Source organism: Primulina tabacum, chromosome 5 (genome assembly GCF_025594145.1).
Source record: "Primulina tabacum isolate GXHZ01 chromosome 5, ASM2559414v2, whole genome shotgun sequence".
Classification (NCBI taxonomy): domain Eukaryota; kingdom Viridiplantae; phylum Streptophyta; class Magnoliopsida; order Lamiales; family Gesneriaceae; genus Primulina; species Primulina tabacum.
In genome coordinates, this window is record NC_134554.1 from 42446541 (window position 1) to 42466952 (window position 20412).

A 20412-nucleotide genomic window follows, 5' to 3' on the forward strand; every position below is an offset into this window, starting at 1 on the left:
GGAGAAAAGTTCAGGGAAGAAGAAAGAAACCACTCTGAGTCCTTTGCTGTATGTGAAATTAAATTCTTCTCAGATCTATCGTCAATTTGCTTTTTAATTCACCACATTGTATTGTTGTTCGCTTCTGTTTGTTGTTTTTGGCCGAATAAAATGAGTAAAGAAGAGTTCTTGAAGATCCAGGTACTTGCTCTCTAGCAATTTTTCATATGGTATTTGTGTGTGTGTGAAATGATGTATGTTTTGGCTTTATGGACCTTGCTGTGAACTCAAGCTCTTTAATGTCGCTTTGGTTTTTGGAGTTTCAAGAAATCAACGTGTTTCACTTTCATTTAATACTTTTAGTGGTTGTTTCTTTGGCAGACTTGTGTTCTTAAAGTCAATATACACTGTGATGGTTGTAAGCAAAAAGTGAAGAAAATCCTGCAGAAGATTGATGGTACATCTCTATATCTACGCACAATTCGTTTTCATGTACTTTTATTTCCTTGTAAGCTAATCCATGCCAAAAGAATTCAAATCCTTGTGCCGGGAATCATTGTATCCAGGAGTTACTCCTGGGAAAACCCTAAAAGGGATGTGTGAAAGATATATTCTTGGTTGAATTTGGCAACATTTTTACAAATTCTGAGTGTGCAAATTGTGTTTGTATACTAGGGGTGTACACCATAAACATTGATTCAGAGCAGGGGAAGGTAACAGTATCTGGAGATGTTGATCCAGACATACTGATCAAGAAGCTTACCAAGAATGGGAAACATGCAGAATTATGGGGTGCATCGAATGGAAACAATAATCTTCAAAGCCAGCTTAATGATCAGCTGAAGGCATTGCAAATTGAGCAAGCAAAATGTCGCAACACCGAAGGGCAGAATCAGAAAGGTGGCAACAACCAGCTCAAAGGTGGTTCTCCGGTGGGTCAACTTCAGCAGCTTCGACAGATGAAAGGCTTTCAAGATCTGAAAATGCCACCACAGTTTATGAAGGATCTGAAAATGCCTCTTAACAAGGAGCAAAATCAGAAATCTGTCAGGTTTAACTTGCCCGAGGATGAAGATTTAAGTGATGATGACGATGAAGACGAAGAGGATGACGAGTATGATGACGAGGAGTTGGATGATGATGGTATCGAGGATGCTCCGTTGAATAAGATAAAGCCGATGATCGGTAATGGCCAGGGTGGTCCACAGATCCCAAAAATGCTGATGAGTAACATGACGGGAGGAAATGGAGGTGGAATTGCCAAGAGTGGTGGCGGTGTAGGGAATATTCCTGTTCAGATGAACGTTGGCAGTGGCGGTAGAAATGGTGGCAATAAAGGTAATAATGGAAACAACCATGTTAATAACCAAAACCAAGGTGGTGGAAAGGCTGGGAAGAATGGTGGCGGGCAGCCTCAAGGAAGTAAAAATGGCGGTGCAAGGGGCAGCGTTGTGGTAGGTGGTGGTGGTGGTGGTGGTCAGAGCATGATTAGTGGTGCTGGCTCTGGAGGCAGCGGTGGTGGTGTGGCCAACGGAAACAACATTACGGAAAATGTGGCCAAGAAAGGAGTTGGAATGCCAAATATGATGGGCATGAATCCTGGTGGCAGACTCCCGGTAGGCCCGACAGGCCAAATCAACAATCTTGCAGCCGTTCAAAGCCTACCTACCTCGTCCATGAACACCAGTGGAGGCGGAGGGTACTTTCAAGGTGGCCCCCTACCCGAGCACCTAGCCCGAAACCCCTACTATCAGCAGCAACTAGCAGCTATGATGATGAACCAGCAACAGGCCAACGGTAACGAAAGGTTCCAGCCGATGATGTATACCCGGCCTCCACCAGCTGTGAACTACATGCCGCCTCCTTATCCACCATACTCGTATCCGTATGCTCCTCCACCGGCACACGGGGGCCAAACCGACGATTACGCCATGTACAACGATGAAAATACCTCAAGCTGCAGTGTTATGTGAAGATCAATACTGATACCAAAACTGAGGCTTGATTCTACTCTTAAGTTCTTGACCCACTGGCCTTGACGATGGATGCCATAATATACATAGAAATTGCAGTTTACTTTGGTTTTAATTTTTAATTTTTTTTTTTTTTTTTTTTATCTCAAGTTTAGTTTTAGTTTCGGTGATTATGTGTATATGTTGGGAAACATGAATAAAATAAGGAAACGGGATTGAATGAATGAAAGTAAAATGGCCCCATTTCTTTGGCATTTCTCTTTGCGTTTTCGGTGATTTTAATGGGGGATACTTGTGTATGTATGTTTTCACTCAAATCAATTATTAGGTTCTTAATTGCCAGAAATTTATTTCAACCCACCATTCACACACACACACTGGTCTCATAGAAATTTTAGATATATTTCAATATTATTGTTAATATACAGAAACTTTTCGAACAATCATATTATTACATCTGACGTATATGTTATGAAGAAATTTATTAAAAGGAGAGAAAATCCAAGTGTAAGGATATATTTGAGAGACATAAACACTGTAATGGATTTAATTCTCACACACAATCACTCGTACATTTATATGAGAATTGAGCTTCAAAGTTTAGAAGAGTGAGTCTTCTTACAAAGACATTAAAGATTGTGTTTGTAATCTTGGTATAAGAAACGTTAAACATTATGCGCATTGTGAGGTTGCGGCCTACAATTGAGAGTGTTTTAAGAGTTTCAATTAGGCTATAGATAAATCCTAAGTTGAAATGAGTTTGTACAAGGAGTTGTATAAATCAAAATTTTCTAGTAGTACATTTCCAAAAAGAAGAAGGGGTGTTGTTGGAGTTTTTAATCTCTAAACATCCAAAATCAAATCCATGTTTATTTATTTATTGCAATTATTTACTTGCTATTATTTTTAAAATTCATTGTTTGAAGCATTTTATATGTATTTCAAATACTAAATGTTTAATAAAAGGTTTCAAAAAAAAATGTTTTTACTCATTCAAATTATATATCTTTTAAATATTTTACCAAAACGTTTATTTGGTTTTGAAGGATTATTTTGAGCGTCTTTCGTTTGGTTTGAAAATCAAATTCGATTTAATTTATCGGTATTCAATATTTTAAGAACCGGACTATTGTAACTCACAATTATTCCAAAACGGATCATATCAGACTTCATCCCAAATTATTGAGTCTCGAACGTTAGATTCCATCTCATATATGGGATCTTGATGACAGAAGCTAAATTCCACGTGTTATAATGCATCTAATGTCTGTAATATTTGAAAATGCATTATGTGTAATTAATTATAATATAAAAACACAAATAATCTGACATCAACGAAATTTGAATATGTTGGCAGCTGAAATTAAAACTATTTTCTTGACATCATTTTGTCATAATTGGCAACATCTTTCAATCTTCAAAGGCAGAGCAAATTATCTACATCCACTGTGAAAGATAATATTGGCCGTGGCTAATAATAATATAATAAAATTTGTATGACGGATATTTTATTTGGGTCATCCATGAAAATTATTATTTTTTAAGCTAAGAGTATTACTTTTTATTGTGAATATCGGTAGGATTGACCCGTCTCACAAATAAAAATTTGTGAGATCGTCTCACAAAATACCTACTCTAATAATATATAAATACATTGTGACTTAATTTGGTAACAATGTATTTAATTGATCTTTTTTTATCTTATTAAGTTCAAGAAATTTTATGTTTTGGTGTTAACAAATAATTAAAGTAAAACTGATATAAGCGGAATCGATCTAGTTGAACAAAACTGATACGGTCCCAAACTAAATATTTCTTATCATATTATCGGTTTTCTTGACACAATTTCAAATATTTTAGTTTACCCACATTCAAATGACCAGAATCATACACCAGGAGACAAAACTGATCGCAACAGTGTACGATACAAAGCTTATCGTAACGGTGTACGTTTGTCAGAAATATTTTGACACGAACACACCAACGAACAAAAAACCGACGAACAATTTTCTTTGGAACAAAAACTATATATAAATAAGAAATTCGACTGAATAGTGAGGTGATTCCAACTATTGAAAAAAGATCAAATATTAAAGCTTTTATCTGAACAAAACTTAATCAGTTTAGCACGCTTTCAAATATTATTGTATCCGATCATTTAAGGATCATCAAATGCTAAGATAATATTGTTAATCTGAACAAAACTCAATCAGTTTAGCACACTTTCAAATATTATTGTATCCGATCATTTAAGGATCATCAAATGCTAAGATAGTATTGTAATTTATTATTTTCGAATAGCAGTTTGGATACTGTTTATTATCAGTAGAGATATACTAGGAGTTTCAGTTTGAAAGTGTTTAAGTTAGGAGTGTCAATTCAAGTGAGTTGGGCCGGTTGAACAATAGTACTATTCAAAAATTGTCCAACCCGAACCTGAGCCAATCCGAACCCAAATCAACCTGATCAATCCGATTTTGAATTTTTTTAAAGAAAATTAAATAAAATTCAAATAAAAATAATAATAATATTTTAATTTAAATTTGAAAGTATAATTGTAGAAAAATAAAGTAAATTTTACTAAATCAAATAAAAAGTTATTTTAAATATAAAAAAAATGTTCGAAATAAATATTAAATTATGAAAATTTATGATATAAATATACAATAAATATTTTTTTCAGACAAACAATATATAAAATTGTAGGCAATATTTATTAATTAAATTTAAAAAATTAACATTTTCGGGTCAACATAACCCAACCCAACCCGATCATTTTTTGCGGGTTAGCTATCGTGTCCAACCCGATCTGACGCGAACCTGAACCCGAAAATCCCAAACTCAAACCTGATTTTTTTTCGGGTTGAACCGTGTCGGGTTGGTGGGTCGTGTCTGATTTTAACACCTTTAGTTTAAGTCCAAACTTAAGTGGGATATTGCAAATCGTTTGTATAATCCAAAGTCTTCTAGTATGAGCCTTCTAAACAGAAAGAGTAACGTAAGAGCTTGAGTATATGAACATTCAGAAACATATATGTCCACTTTCAGCTTACTTAGACAATTTTTTTTGTGATTTGTTCTAATATGTCAGTTTTGTTTTTTTTTTGTTTTGGCGCCTATTTGTTGATCAAATCAAATGTGATCGACACCATGAAATATACCTAACTAAGTTATCAACCTAACTAACCTAACCAAGATTATTATGTTTTTATTCAAACTTGCTTTTAAATACTTCAACCGATGTTACATAGAGATTTAATAATGAAAGTAACCATGTATATATAATTGGTGGCTGTCTAATTAAATTTAGTAGTCTTTAATTTGTGGATCACAAAAATATACAAGCACGATCTTTTGATTGGACTTATTGGATACCCTTCTTTCTGCGAAATGTCTAATCTATACCATGTTTAAATAATACCCAATAGTGTATGAGTTAATTTTTTTGGAAAGAAATCCATTTATATTTTAAATTACCAATTTTTTTTTTTTTTTTTTTTACCATTAGTCCATTACTTGAAACAAGCCAACAATATTAACTTTCAAGCAAGAAAGGAAACAAACAAAAAATTACTACCTTAAGTTTTTAAGTTTAAGACAAGATATCAAATTTGAACAAACATCTCACGAACTAAAATAACCAAGTTTAAATATTTATGTAATAAATTATTACATATATCAATTTTCTATTGAAAAAAAGAAAGAGAATACCAATAAAGTTCACCCCACGCTATTTTATTTTTTAAGAAATCGACCTCCTTAATTTTATTTATTTATTTATTTATTTATTTTGAACTATCTCCTTCAGTTCATATGAAAGTAACCAGCAAATTCCATTTTCTAAAAAAAAAACGAAAAGAAAAAATAAATAAATTTACACAGTTTTTTGGGCAAATAACCCCATCCAAAAATCATACTAAATTTTAGTTGGGCTGGCCAACCGTGGGATTTTAGAATATCAAGGTTGGTGTGGACATCCCTTCATATGCGATGTCTTGTTTCAGATTGCCTAATATGGTGTGCACGGATATTAAAAGAGAACTTGCAAACTTCTTGTGGGGAATAGATAACGGCCAGAGGAAATTACATTGGAGGTCATGGGATTTTCTATGCAACCCAAAGATCAGGGGTGGCCTTGGCTTCAAGAAATTAGTAGAATTTAACCGAGCTTTACTTGCTAAACAGGTATGGCGCCTTCTTCAACACCCTGACTCACTAGCTGCCCGTGTGCTTAAAGAGAGATATTATCGTCATCAATCGGTGCTGAATGCAGGGGTAGGTAATAATCCCTCCTATATCTGGAGGTCGCTCCATTGGAGTAAGGATTTATTGGTGAGTGGCTTACTATGGAGAGTTGGGGATGGAAAATCAATACATATCTTTGATGATTCTTGGATCCCAACTATGCAGTCAAAAATCAGTCTATCGTCAGTTCCGTGGGAGATTGCACCTACTGTGAATACCTTAATAAAGAATGCAGTGTGGGATGCAGAGCTGATTGAAGCTAAATTTAATCCATATGTTGCAGGAGAAATACTTAAGATACCTATACCATCAGCAGCAAAGAATGACTCTCTATACTGGCGGTATGAAATGGAGGGTCAATACACGGTACGAGATGGCTGCCGTCTACAAAAAGGGTTGTTCTCTACCCCGGAACATCAAGTGGGACATTCCCTGGACTCATGGTGGGCTTTCTTATGGAATCTATCTATCCCACCGAAAATACAGTTGTTTTGGTGGAGCATATCTCATGATTGTATACCTACCAACCAGAACTTAATGTGGCACCATGTACCAGTTAATGAGTCTTGCAGTCTGTGCAATTACCCAATTGATTCAACATTCCATAGTTTAATTTTCTGTCCGGCCACTAAGAATCTTTGGAAGAACACCCTTTTGAGCATGTTTTAAAAAGGGCGAAACATACCAACACATTGGAAATCTGCTTTTGGTTGAAAAAAAAATTTATCTAAGCACGACTTTGAGGGGCTGGCGACTCATGTCTGGGCAATTTGGAAAAAAAAAATAGAACTTCTTGCATGGGGATAGGAGGAAAGATCTTGCCACCTGTATTACTTGGGCTTCTGCTATGCTAGCTGAATTTTGACGGGCTCGATTGAAAGAGTTGATTACATGTACAAGCGAGAAGAGTAGCACCGAAAGAATATGGAAGCCGCCAAGCTTGGGTTCCCTAATGCTTAATGTTGATGCAGCTGTGAACGAAGAGAGACATATGTACAGTGTTGGGGGCGTAGTTCGTGACTCTCAAGGCCCGTTGTTACTGGCATTTGGAAAACAAATTAATCAACCGCTTACAAGTAGTTCACGTTGAACTCCTGGCCATCCGAGAAGGTATCAAGCTTTTGTATGAAAAAGGTTTTCAAAATGTCCATATCGCATCAGACTCTCTGGTGGCAGTGCAAGCAGTCACTACCAATCAGGAGGACCTTGGTTACACTGGTTTTTGCATGGCAGATATCATAGAACTTATGACAACACCAGTGGTTTCTAGTATGGCTCATGTTCATAGATCAGCTAATAAAGTAGCACATAACATGGCCCATTTTGTTTATTCTTTTTGTCACCTGTTATTTGGGTGAATGATGAATTTTCTTTTTGGTTGGTTCAGCTTGTAAAGGATGATTTTATGCAATAAATTTACCAGCTCTTCCCCTCAAAAAAAAATATTAGGTACGTGGCTTATAAAACATTGATAGATGTGAGTAATTTTATATAACGTGTTTAATTACATGATATTTGGTGTTTGGATCATTTTATCAGTCATACGAAACGATAAAAGTTAAAGATTTTGACATATTTATAATTAGATTATTGAAATTGATGGCTTTTCTTTATATATATATATATATATATATATATATATATGTTGTGAAAAAGTAAAAATTTATGGTAAAAAGAAAAAATCTCAAACTCTCAAAATTTACCAAACTACACACTTTATAATATTTTTCTCTCTACTCAATTGTGAATTTCTTCACAAATGGTGAGCCTATTTATAGAATTTCTTTACAAATAATTTAAAAAATAAATTCATCATTACATACATCATCACACACTAATTTTCAATATTCAACACCTAATTTTCAACATTCAAATATTCAACATTCAAATATTCATTACACATATTTTAAATATTAATTTTCAACACTCCTCTTTATGATGATGATCATAATGATTGTCTTCATTACGTGTTTTTATACTGCCTCGTTAAAAACCTTACTAGGAAAAACCCATTGAAATAAAAACCATAGTAAGGGAAAAAGAGTGCAGTCACGTAAACTCCCACTCATGTTGACACGAACAATTCTTCACAAATTTTGTAGATTTGCGCATCCCAATATTATATATGTGCTTTCTAAATATCGTCGTAGGAAGTGCCTTTGTGAAGAGATCTGATGAGTTTTCACTTGATTCAATGTGACGAACATCAATATATTTATTCTTCTCAAGCTCCTTGGTGAATGCGAAGAACTTAGGAGGAATATGTTTAGTTCTGTCGCTTTTTATGTATCCTTCTTTCATTTGAGCAACACATGCAGCATTATCTTCATATAGTATCACAGGCTTCTCGTCGAATGATAATCTGCATGAGATTTGGATATGTTGAGTCATTGATTTTAACCACACACATTCACGGCTTGCTTCATGTAGTGCAATAATCTCGGCATGATTTGATGAAGTTGTTACGAGCGTTTGTTTCTGTGAACGCCAAGAAATTGCAGTGCCTTCACGAGTAAATACATATCCAGTTTGGGAACGTGCCTTGTGTGAATCAGATAAATATCGAGCATCGGCATAACCAATTATACTTGGATTAGCATCTTTTGAATATAAAAGTCCCAAGTCCGTCGTTCCTCGTAGATAACGGAATATATGTTTAATTCCGTTCTAGTGTCTCTTTGTTGGATATGTGCTAAATCTTGCCAATAAATTTACGGCAAAAGATATATCAGGCCTTGTACAATTTGTAAGATACATAAGAGCACCGATAGCGCTTAGATATGGTACTTATGGACCAAGAATATCTTCATCATCTTCACATGGACGGAATGTATCATTTTCTATGTTTAATGATCTAACAACCATTGGAGTACTTAAAGATTTGATTTATCCATATTATAACGTTTAAGGATCTTTTCTGTATAATTTGTCTGGGTAACAAATATTCCACATTCTTTTTGTTCAATTTGTAAACCTAGACAATACTTGGTTTTTCCAAGATCCTTCATTTCAAATTCTTCATTCAAGTATGACACAACTTCTTGAATTTCCTTATTCGTTCTCATGATGTTTAAATCATCAACATATACAGCAATAATTACGCATCTGGATGTTGTTTTCTTAATAAAAACACAAGGGCATATTGAATTATTTACATATCCCTTTTTCATCAAGTGATCACTTAGCCGATTATACCACATTCGGCCGGATTGTTTTAACTCATATAACAATCTTTGTAATTTCACAGAATAATATTCTTTGGGTTTTGAACTTTGTGCTTCAGGCATCTTAAATCCTTCAGGGATTTTCATATATATATTACTATCAAGTGATCCATATAAGTAAACCGTAACAACATCCATAAGACGCATTTCTAAATTTTCAGATACCTCCAAGCTAATCAAATACCGAAACGTAATTGCATCCATCACGGGAGAATACGTTTCTTCATAATCAATTTCAGGCCTTTGAGAAAAACCTTGTGCAACAAGTCGAGCTTTATATCTTACTATTTCATTTTTCTTATTTCGCTTTCGAATAAAAACTCATTTGTATCCAACAGGTTTTACACCTTCAGGTGTAAGGACTATAGGTCCAAAAACATTACGTTTATTTAGCGAATCTAATTCAACCTGGATGGCATCTTTCCATTTTATCCAATCCTGCCGATTTTTACATTCACCAAAAGATTTTGGTTAATGATCTTCATTATCATTTATGATGTCGATTGTCACACATTATAAGAAAATATATCATCAATTTCTTCTATATCTTTTCGGTTCCATATTTTTCAGTATTAATATAATTGATAGAGATTTCACGATTCTCGTCAGTTTGTGGTTCTGACAGAACATTTTCATCATCATGTGTTTCTTCAGAAACATTATTCTCTATTTTGTGATCATCATGTGTTTCTTCAGGAACATCATTCTTTATTTTGTGATCATCGTGTTTCTCTATAAATTTTCTTTTTCGAGGATTTTTATCCTTGGAACTGACTGGCCTTCCACGCTTCAGGCGTTTAATGACATCATGAGTATCTTCAATGTATTTCTTCGGAATTTCAATTCGAGCAGGGGCATTTGCAGCATGTATATATGATTTAGTTACCCCTTTTGTGTCTGCAAATGCATCTGGTATTTGATTTGTTATTCTTTGCAAGTGTACAATTTTCTGTACATCTTTTTCACATTGTTTTGTTCTTGGATCCAGATGTAACAATGATGATACATACCATGTAATTTTCTTTTCGGCATATTTCTGTTCTCCCCCTAACATTGGGAAGATTTCCTCAATAAAATCACAATCAGCAAAACGTGCTGTGAACACGTCGCCTGTATGAGGTTCAAGATATCGAATGATTGATGGATTATCATAACCGATATAAATTCCAGTCTTTCATTGAGGTCCCGTTTTATTTCGTTGCGGTGGTGCAATAGGCACATACACCATACATCCAAAAATTCTCAGATGAGAAATGTCTGGTTCTTTACCAAATGCAAGCTGCAATAGGGAGTATTTGTGATATGCACTTCGTCTGATGCGAATTAATGAAGCAGCATGTAAAATTGCATGTTCCCATATAGAAATAAGAGCTTTGTTTTCATAATCATTGGTCTAGCAATCATTTGGAGACGTTTAATCAATGATTCAGCCAATCCATTCTGTGTATGTACATGAGCAACATGATGCTCAACAATGATTCTCATAGACATACAATAATCATTGAAAGTCTGGGAAGTAAATTCACCAGCATTATCAAGTCTAATTTTCTTGATTGTATAATCGACAAATTGATTCCTCAATTTTATTATTTGAGCAACTTGTAACGTCCCAGATTCGACGACTGTCCTCACTGTATCAAGACGAGTCTTTCCAGCGTGCTTATGTCCCCACTCACACGCACCCCGGGAAACTTCCCAGGAGGTCACCCATCCCAAAATTGTCCCAAGTCAAGCACGCTTAACTTTGGAGTTCTTATGTGATGAGCTACCGAAAAAAGATGCATCTTCGTGATATGAGTAGTACAAATCAAATATTTTAAGCCCTCTTCAACTGTACAGTCCATTACATTGAACAGTCTCGGAATCCCTTTCATTCCGGTGTGGGATCGGTTCATTCATGTTCCCTCCACCTAGAAGCCTGCCAGGAGCCGCTTATTGTCCGTGCAACTGATGGCACCGGCGATCACCCCCCGCCCTCTTCGGCCCCGGGCCTCACACAAGTAATCTTGCAAATGCAACATTTCGAGTTGACAATAAACATACATGTGACCATCCGCTGGAGGCATCAATCAATATCATAAAGTATCTAAATGGTCCACATGATGGATGAATTGGTCCACAAATATCACCCTGAATACGTTCAAGAAACATTGGTGATTCAGTTTGGATTTTGGCTGATGATGGTCTTATAATAAGTTTTCCAAGAGAACATGCTTTACATTGAAACTTATTATTCTGAAAGATCTTCTGGTCTTTCAGTGGATGACCATGTGTATTTTCTATAATTCTTCGCATCATTGTTGAACCAGGATGTCCTAATCGATCATGCCAATTGGTTAATATTGAAGAATTATCAACTACCATGTTTGATTCAATGAGACTTATATGTATATAATGCAATCCAGTAGGGAGCATTGGTAGTTTTTCAATAACATATTTCTTTCTTGATTTATATGTGGTAAGATACATATATTTCTCATTCCCTTCATTCATTGTTTGAGTATCATACCCATGAGAATATATATCATTATAACTCAACAATTTTTTTTCGATTGTGGTGAATACAAAGCATCATTGATCAAAATTGTTGTACCATTAGATAACAAAAATTGTGCTTTACCGCATCCTTTAATCAAGTCTACAGAACCTGATATTGTATTCACCATTGTTTTTGTTGGTTTTAGTTTCAAGAAATATCTTTTATCTCGTAGGATAGTGTGCGTTGTACCACTATCAGGTATGCAAACTTCAGCTTTGTTCATAGTATTTTCCATGTTTGAACTTCAAAAAAAATATGCATTGAAATAAAATTACTGACAATACATATGTAAATATAACATATATCATAATTGTACAATAAAACACTATCATATGAATACATGAAAAATAAATTATTGTACATTTATATTCCACCAATATATTTTTCATTTTCAGAGAAATCATTGAGAAAATCTGCAGCATCAATATTTTTCATTTCTATCCCACCAACATATTGATCATTTCCAGAGAAATCATTCATAAAATCAGCAGCATCAAAATGAGTTGAATTACTCAAACGATCACTGCGTTCAGTGAAGTTGGTCTCTTTTTCTTTCCCCTTTATCTATTCCTTATAGAGCTTGCAAAGGTGCTCGGGGGCTCGACAAATACGAGACCAATGTCCTGGAGTGCCGCATCTGAAACAAGAACTTTCAAATCTTTTCGAGTGATTTTCATTAACACTCATGTTCTCATGATGCCTTTTCAGTGGATGGTTCGTGACGCCCTTTTGAGATGAGTTATAAAAATAACTATCTCGATTGTTTTCAAAACCACGGCCTCGACCACGACCACGGCCAATTCCACGTCCACCTCCACGACCACGACCACGACCTCGACCTCGACCAAAACCTTGTCTTTGAATTTGATTTTGGTTTCCAGGTTTAAATTCATTTTTACTTACAGCATTTACTTCAGGAAATGCTGTTGATCCAGTGGATCGGGACTGATGATTTCTCATTAGCAGCTCGTTGTTCTTTTCCGCCACAAGAAGACATGCGATGAGTTCAGAATATCTCGCAAATCCACGCACTCTATATTGTTGCTGTAGAGTTATATTTGATGCGTGAAACGTGGAAAATGTTTTTTTCAAGCATTTCTGATTCTGTAACCTCATGTTCACAAAATTTTAGCTGCGAGATTATTCGATACATAGCTGAATTGTAATCACTTACTTTCTTAAAATCTTGGAATCTTAACATATTCCATTCATCACGGGCGGTCGGAAGTATAACTTTCCTTATATGTTCAAATCTTTCTTTCAATCCTTTCCACAGAGCCATGAGATCTTTTTCGATGAGATATTCACATTTTAAACCTTCATCAAGAAGTCGACGTAAAAATATTATAGCTTTTGCTTTTTATTGTGATGAAGATATACCATTTTCTTTAATGGTCTCGCTTAGACCCAATGACTCAAGATGCATTTCTACATCAAGGGTCCATGGCATATAATTTTTCTCCGTAATATCAAGAGCAATGAATTCGAGCTTTGCCAAGTTTGTCATGGTGGTACTAAAAAAATTTACGATGCATTTTATTAGTTAATGAATATTGCAATACAAAGTAATGGATAAACAACAAGTACAAGCATTCGTAAAAATAAAGAAAACACATGGGGATGATATTCTCCGATAAATACAAGACTCGTGAGTATTATAACCAAATTAATTAAAAATAACCTTGAGAAAGCCATAATCTTTTTTCTTCGAAAATTTGATGAAGAATAATTTTTAGAGAAGAAGTGAAAGTTGGAGTGATTGAATGTGTTTGTGAGATCATATTTATAGGGAAAAAACTAGCCGTTTTTTTACTGTTTATGACCGTTGATGTACATAAAAATAAATGTATGCATTTGTATAATTTTATGGTAATAATATGATGTATATAATATTAGTCATGTTTAAATAATTATGTATATCATATCACATTATTATAATGCGGTGTCACAAGTTATTTTGTTTAAAAACCTTATAGGCTTTTATACTTGTCGTATCCCTTACCGTAAGACCGTCTCACAAGAAACATACTCTTAAATCTATACTATTTTATTAAGCATGAGGCACTTAGAGTAACTAACTTTGGTGTCATGGTCTGTTTTAATAATTATATATATTAATAAAATGTTAAAATTTTAATATAAGTTATATGTAGTTCAGCGGATAGGACCATTATTTTTTGGGGTTTAGGTTATATATTCAATTCTCATTGATGTCATTTTTTTATTTTTTTTACTTTTCAATTTATTTTTTAATTTATATATCAAAATTACAGTGTAGTCCCTCGCTATTTCTTATAATTATATTTTGATCCTCATTTAAATATAATCAAATGAATCATAAAAAATATTATAAAAACGTCAATGTACTAGTATATATGATCGATATGGGCTGTTTGGTATAATCAAGATCGAGTTGTACTGTTTGTGGGCATAACAAAATTTCATCGTACCATCAAAAACCATTAACCTCGAAGCCTATAACAGTGATAAAAAAAAAAAAAATAAAATAAAAAAAAAAAAAAAGCCTATAACAGTGATATCATTCACGTCAACGTGAGACCACCGTACAACCCGAGATACGCACAAGACAATCGAATGACGTGGCACATCAAACGGCATCGAGAGATCGACACGTCATCGAATGGGGCCCATAAAACAGCACTCCCAGGTCACCACACTTTTGAGTAAAGTCGGGTTTTTTACTATCGGAAAATCCGGAAACGTGTTTCCTAGATATCGTAGATTGTTAATAATATTTTATTTTTATTACTAAAAATGCAACATTATGTGTACAATTAATTTGGTATTGATTAAAATAATTTAGAGACGTGTTTATAAATACATAAAAAGGAAAAAAAAAATTCAAGTGTCTCTATTTGGTCAAAAGATACGAATAGGAGTCTTGTCAAGGTCCAAGTCATTGAAATTTCTAAGAGAAATTTAAATATCCCTAAATTCGGGATTGCCTTTAATATATATTGGAAATCGTGAGTCTCACAATGATTTGAACCCTATGTATATATATATAGTTTGATATGCTGAGCACCTATCATGTACATCTATGTGTAATAGGGGTGGGTACGGTACGATATATCGTACCGAAAATATCGGTATGGAATTTTTTCATACCGATACCGATACCGGAAATTCGGTATACCGCACATTCGGTTTACCGAATTTTCGGTATGAAAAAAATTCATACCGGCACCGTACCGACACCGAAAACTTTATCGGTATACCGAAAAAATTGTCGGTATACCGAAATTTTTTCGGTATACCGAACTTAAATTTAAAAAATAATAATAATAAAAAATTATTTTCGGTATTTCGGTATATACCGAAATACCGAAAAAAAAATATTTCGTACCGATACCGATACCGAAAATTTAGGTACGGTATCATACCGTACCGAAATTTTCGGTATACCGATTTTTTCGGTAAGTTCGGTATTTTTTCGGTACGATTTTTCGGTATTTCGGTATTTTTTCCCACCCCTACCTATGTGAGCACCGATGAAGTGTTACTCACCTATTGGATGTGATGAAATGTAGAACAATTACGCATCCAATGGGTGATTGACACCTCATCGGTGCTCAAATAGGTATGCACGGTAGGTGTGCAGCATATCCAAACTGTAGATATATATATATATATATATATATATATATGTATATGTATATGTATTTTTTAGATAATTAATTGTTTTAATTATAGAATATAGTGAATTGAAATGGTAGAGACAAAAAGGGGTTTGACTCCGTTGATAATGACTTTAATTTGTTCTTTTAGGAACGTGAAAGTTTCATAAAATAAATTTTAAAGATCACTAAGTATTATAATGTGGTGTGCACTTTTTGACTATAGCCTTTTCATAACTCACTTTTATAAATTTGACTATAGAAGTCGTAACTTAAATAAGTTCAGCTTATAAAAATATTTTTGATTAACAAAAACAAGAGCGGTTTTGACATTTAGATAAATGTTAAAAAATATTTTTGTTTTTTTATGATCGCTAGTGTTATCACTACGGCATTTTTGTTTATGGTGTAGGACGCAAACTTTTTATCCTAATATTATGATAGCACAAAGCCTCATATTAGACCACGACCAAGTAGAAATAAGAGGTTGTACACGCTTGATGTCGAAGTGTCGGGCTTATTTATAACTGTGAGCCTGAAGGCGAATGTGTCTTGCTATTGGTATTGTCTATGGTTATATCGTAGAGATCAGTCTTATCTATTAAGATTTAGTGTCTCTATACAACCTCTTTTATGACTCACGAAACCAACCACATCATAATGTAGTAGTTTAATATTACTAGCGAACTTGCTAATAACAGAATTATGAAAAGCAAACTTGTAAAGACAAACAATGTACGGAATAAGTATACTGTTATGTGTATCTTGTATGTAAGAATAAAATCAAACTGAGGCCTGTAGTAAGTACACTTTGTTTAAAACAGATTCGTCATATCCGGTGTGTGCTTCAAGTTTTAACCGGACGATTGTTTCTCATGATACAATGGGCAGACCCGCTGTGATGTTGCACAAATCACCACACTGGCGAACGAAAGAGTATATGAACTTTATCAACGAAAAATGCAGGAGCATAAGTAGTTTGCGCAGGAATCAAGCGGGAGGCAGAATGCAGGAGGCAGTGAGAAGTAGATGTTTGCTGGTGTGTTTTCTGGCCTTGGCACATCCTCTATTTATACACGCTGGTATCACTCATACGAAAAGGCCAAATGTTGCCATCAATAAACAGCCGAAGCATCAACACCTAGTTAGATGGAACACCAGCAATCAAGCATGTGAAAGAACTTAGGACATATGAAACGAATCTACCGAGGGAAAAAAATTGCAAAAGGTGGGCTAGCCTAGTTAGACGGTTTTTATCTTGATAGGTCCGACATTCGACGTACTCAGGACGTGCTCATACGCTTGTACACAAAATCAAGCCTTTTTCAGTTCAAATCGGGCCCACGGTTTGCAATACCTGTGTCGGCGTGCGCGAGAGAGGGTCTCTTGACCAATAATTTTCTTCGCTTCCATAAAGTGTAATACAATATAAGCTTATCTATATCACTTTATTTTTCTTATGTGGGACAAACCCACCATTCCCCAATTTTCATTCACACACATGAAACAACTATTATCACATACACACACAAAACCCAATATATCTTTGAAGTTATTATATTAAGGCTCAGTTTGGTAGGTATGATTAAGCTTGGATTATTCATTAATACTTTGTTTGATTGGTTTTGTTTACTTCACATTGACTACAGGTGGAACTAGTTTCACTGTTATTCTTGGAAAACAAATCCAAGCCTTGAAGATGGACAACATCTATCCCACTACAATCAACAACATTTATACAACGTAATCACTAAAATACCCTCAATGAAAATAAAAAATAGCAAGTGGGTCTTGTAAAGCTAATTGTCTCTTTTCTTCAGAAACATCGTGCAGAGGACCGCTGAAGAATCACTTAGAAATTCAAAGGGACCAACCATAAATCATCATTTTCTAGGATAGATCTGAAGAAATTTGAAGCTTATTCGAAGGTAAAACGTAAGAAATTATAGCTTTGAAGCTATGTGTGATTATTGATGTTGCATATGATGTATAAAGCATTTCACAGTAGATAAATCTAATTAACACTAGTAACAATTTCATGTTTTCTGTTTTCGATTTTTGGTACATATGTATTGTAGAAACTGAATATTGCTCTCTTGACGTGTGTTTGGTATGTTCATCTACTGTGCTAAGAACTTGTTTTTTATTTTAAATCCTCAAAAATTTTGTTCATGTGAGATTGTAGTAGGCATTCGTAAATATGGAGAGGGTTTCCAATTGGCCTCTAATTTCTTGCAAACGGGCTGTGAGGTTTGGGAAAAAATAACAAAGGATAGGAGATAAATAAAAATGTAATATAAAGGGTATTTTGGTCATAAATATGTTTATCATGATGTTATCTCTCTTGTTAAATTCACACCACACATAATATTATATATCCCTCGAATTACATATCTTATCATATCAAACATTTATCAATCAAATTATTAATCATTCAATTATCACATCCTACAAACCAAGCGAACCCTAAGTTGTTTTCGTTGGACTATATATAAGATTATATATATATATATATATATATATATATAAACACACACACACACACTACAAGAACTTCAAAGACATCACTTATCCTGATATTTCTTGAACCAAGCACGTTTGGAATTAATATGATTAGCCAAAATAAGATGGGAAACCAGATGTTTGTTGCCACTTTTGACTTGTTAAGCTTAACAAGTACAATTCTTGTCTCGGAGCTTTGACATATAATTATGTTTTCATCTTCCGAAAAGTTTAATTAAAAACCATACACATGTATATCATTTCGATTAATGAAAATCCCTAACCACTCCCTTTGAAAATCCTAAAATAAAGACAAGAAAATTAAATAATTTAAGATGATAAACATTTTTGCATTATTCAAGGAAACAAGATTTCAAATGCTTGAAACTCTCAAGAAACATGCAGACAAGAAACTTGTGTCTTTATAACATTAACCTGTCTCAATTTTCACATTAAACAATTATTTGATGCTTCTAATTTAATCCAACATTCTTCAATAATGTTATCAATATCGGAATTTATAGTCACTCTCGAGAAGTAATTTAAAATATTTATAGGAACTAGCAACCCAAAGTGTTGTGCATCTGGGATAGAATGTCACATTATTCAAATTAATATATTATGAATCTATATATTCAATAAATATTACATTTCCAATGTCCTTTTCCCCTCAACATCATCATAGATTCATAACTCAGTGCCTTTAAAAGAGCCCTCCAACACACTTCGTTCAAACTCAAAGAACTTCCTTTTTTTCTCGCACTTTCCACTTGAAAACAACACAAACTTTCTTCACATTATTTCAAAAAACATGTCAACAAATAAACCCTTCGATAAACCCTTGACTCTCTTCGAGCCCATCCTCACTGAAACAGGCTTCACACTACTTCAACGCAACACGTTGGCATCATCTCATCCCACTGAGCGAAGGGGCAGGAAGAGAACAATGGAGCCAGGGCGGTTCCTAGGCGTCAGGCGGCGACCGTGGGGTCGATACGCAGCTGAAATTCGAGACCCTACCACCAAAGAAAGGCATTGGTTAGGCACCTTTGACACTGCTCAAGAAGCGGCTTTGGCCTATGACAGGGCTGCCCTTTCCATCAAAGGCGCTCAAGCTAGGACTAATTTCATATACACTGATCAATCAACTTTTCAATCTGTTTTCAACCATTTTCAACAGAATTCTACTGCTAAAACTCAGCAACCTTTTTGCCATCTAGCACCTTCTGATAACAAGATTTTTCGAGAACCGGCCCAATCAGACGGCGACAAGTGTATTTCTCATGAATCTTCTTTGTACAATTCACCAGTTAATGACGATGTCATTTTCTTCAATACTGACACGAATTCCGGGTACTTAGATTGCATAGTTCCTAACAACTGTCTGAAACCTTCTACTTCAACTGCCGGTATCACAACAAAGATGATTGAGGAGAGTGGGATTTTAAGCCCGAACACGACAGCAGGATTGAATCTTGGGAACCCTGATATTGAATCTTGTTACGAAGAAGCTGGTTATGGATTTTGGGATACAGATCAGTCATGGGATGAGCTTTCAGCTATTATAAATGACCCTTTAATGCTGGGAAACCAATGCATGGGATCAGACTCGAACCAAATCTCTGGGATGATGAAATATCCGAGCAGCATGAGTGATAATGCCCCTAATTCAGCTGAGAGTTTTTCTTCTTTTGGAGATGCAGTTGATTTGGGATACACCCCATCCTTCGAGTACTGATTGCGAACCCCCTTTAATCATCTTCTTCTGCTATAAATCTTTCCTTTTTTTCAGGTTTTGGGAAAAAGGTATTTATAGCACACAGTTTCACAAGATTGTGAAGACTGGTTATTTTGCAGCTGCTGATCCCAACATGGAACTAAATAAGTCGTGACTCTGATCTTTCTTAACTAATGCGTGCGCTCACTTACAAGTTACAAATGGCTCGAACTAATTAATGTATTTTTGAAGAACAAACGCATGCTTATATATTACATTTTAATCTTCTCCAAATTGATGATGAACGATATACGTATATGTCTGCTAATTGGTAGCTTTCTGTCATACACATTGGCTTTAAAAATACTAATAGATGATATTAATTCTATATGATACGAGGCTTGAACAAGTTTGTGCCTCTAACTGATGTCATATTGAATCACACGTTAAAAAACCATTCGAAGCATTCTTCCAAAGATGGCCTTGTTTCCTTTTTCGAACCATAAAAATCCCAACTCCAAAGAGACACAGTTAGATTGCAAACCATTTCTTATACGTTTCTTTAAAAACACCACTTTTCCAACCAGTCAAATCG

The 20412-nt window shown here is 34.6% G+C and overlaps 2 protein-coding genes across 2 annotated transcripts; both read left to right on the plus strand.

Moving 5' to 3' along the window:
- On the plus strand, positions 1–2184 carry LOC142547784 (heavy metal-associated isoprenylated plant protein 32-like). Its single transcript, XM_075656242.1, has 3 exons — positions 1–180; positions 361–436; positions 655–2184. The coding sequence occupies exons 1-3, from the start codon at positions 151–153 to the stop codon at positions 1950–1952; spliced, it is 1404 nt and encodes a 467-aa protein (XP_075512357.1). The 5' UTR covers positions 1–150; the 3' UTR covers positions 1953–2184.
- Positions 2185–18880: 16696 nt separating this feature from the next.
- LOC142545052 (ethylene-responsive transcription factor ERF086-like) lies at positions 18881–20037 on the plus strand. The gene has a single exon (XM_075652042.1). It carries the CDS (start codon positions 18912–18914, stop codon positions 19836–19838), a length of 927 nt encoding a protein of 308 aa, XP_075508157.1. The 5' UTR covers positions 18881–18911; the 3' UTR covers positions 19839–20037.
- Positions 20038–20412: the final 375 nt, after the last annotated feature.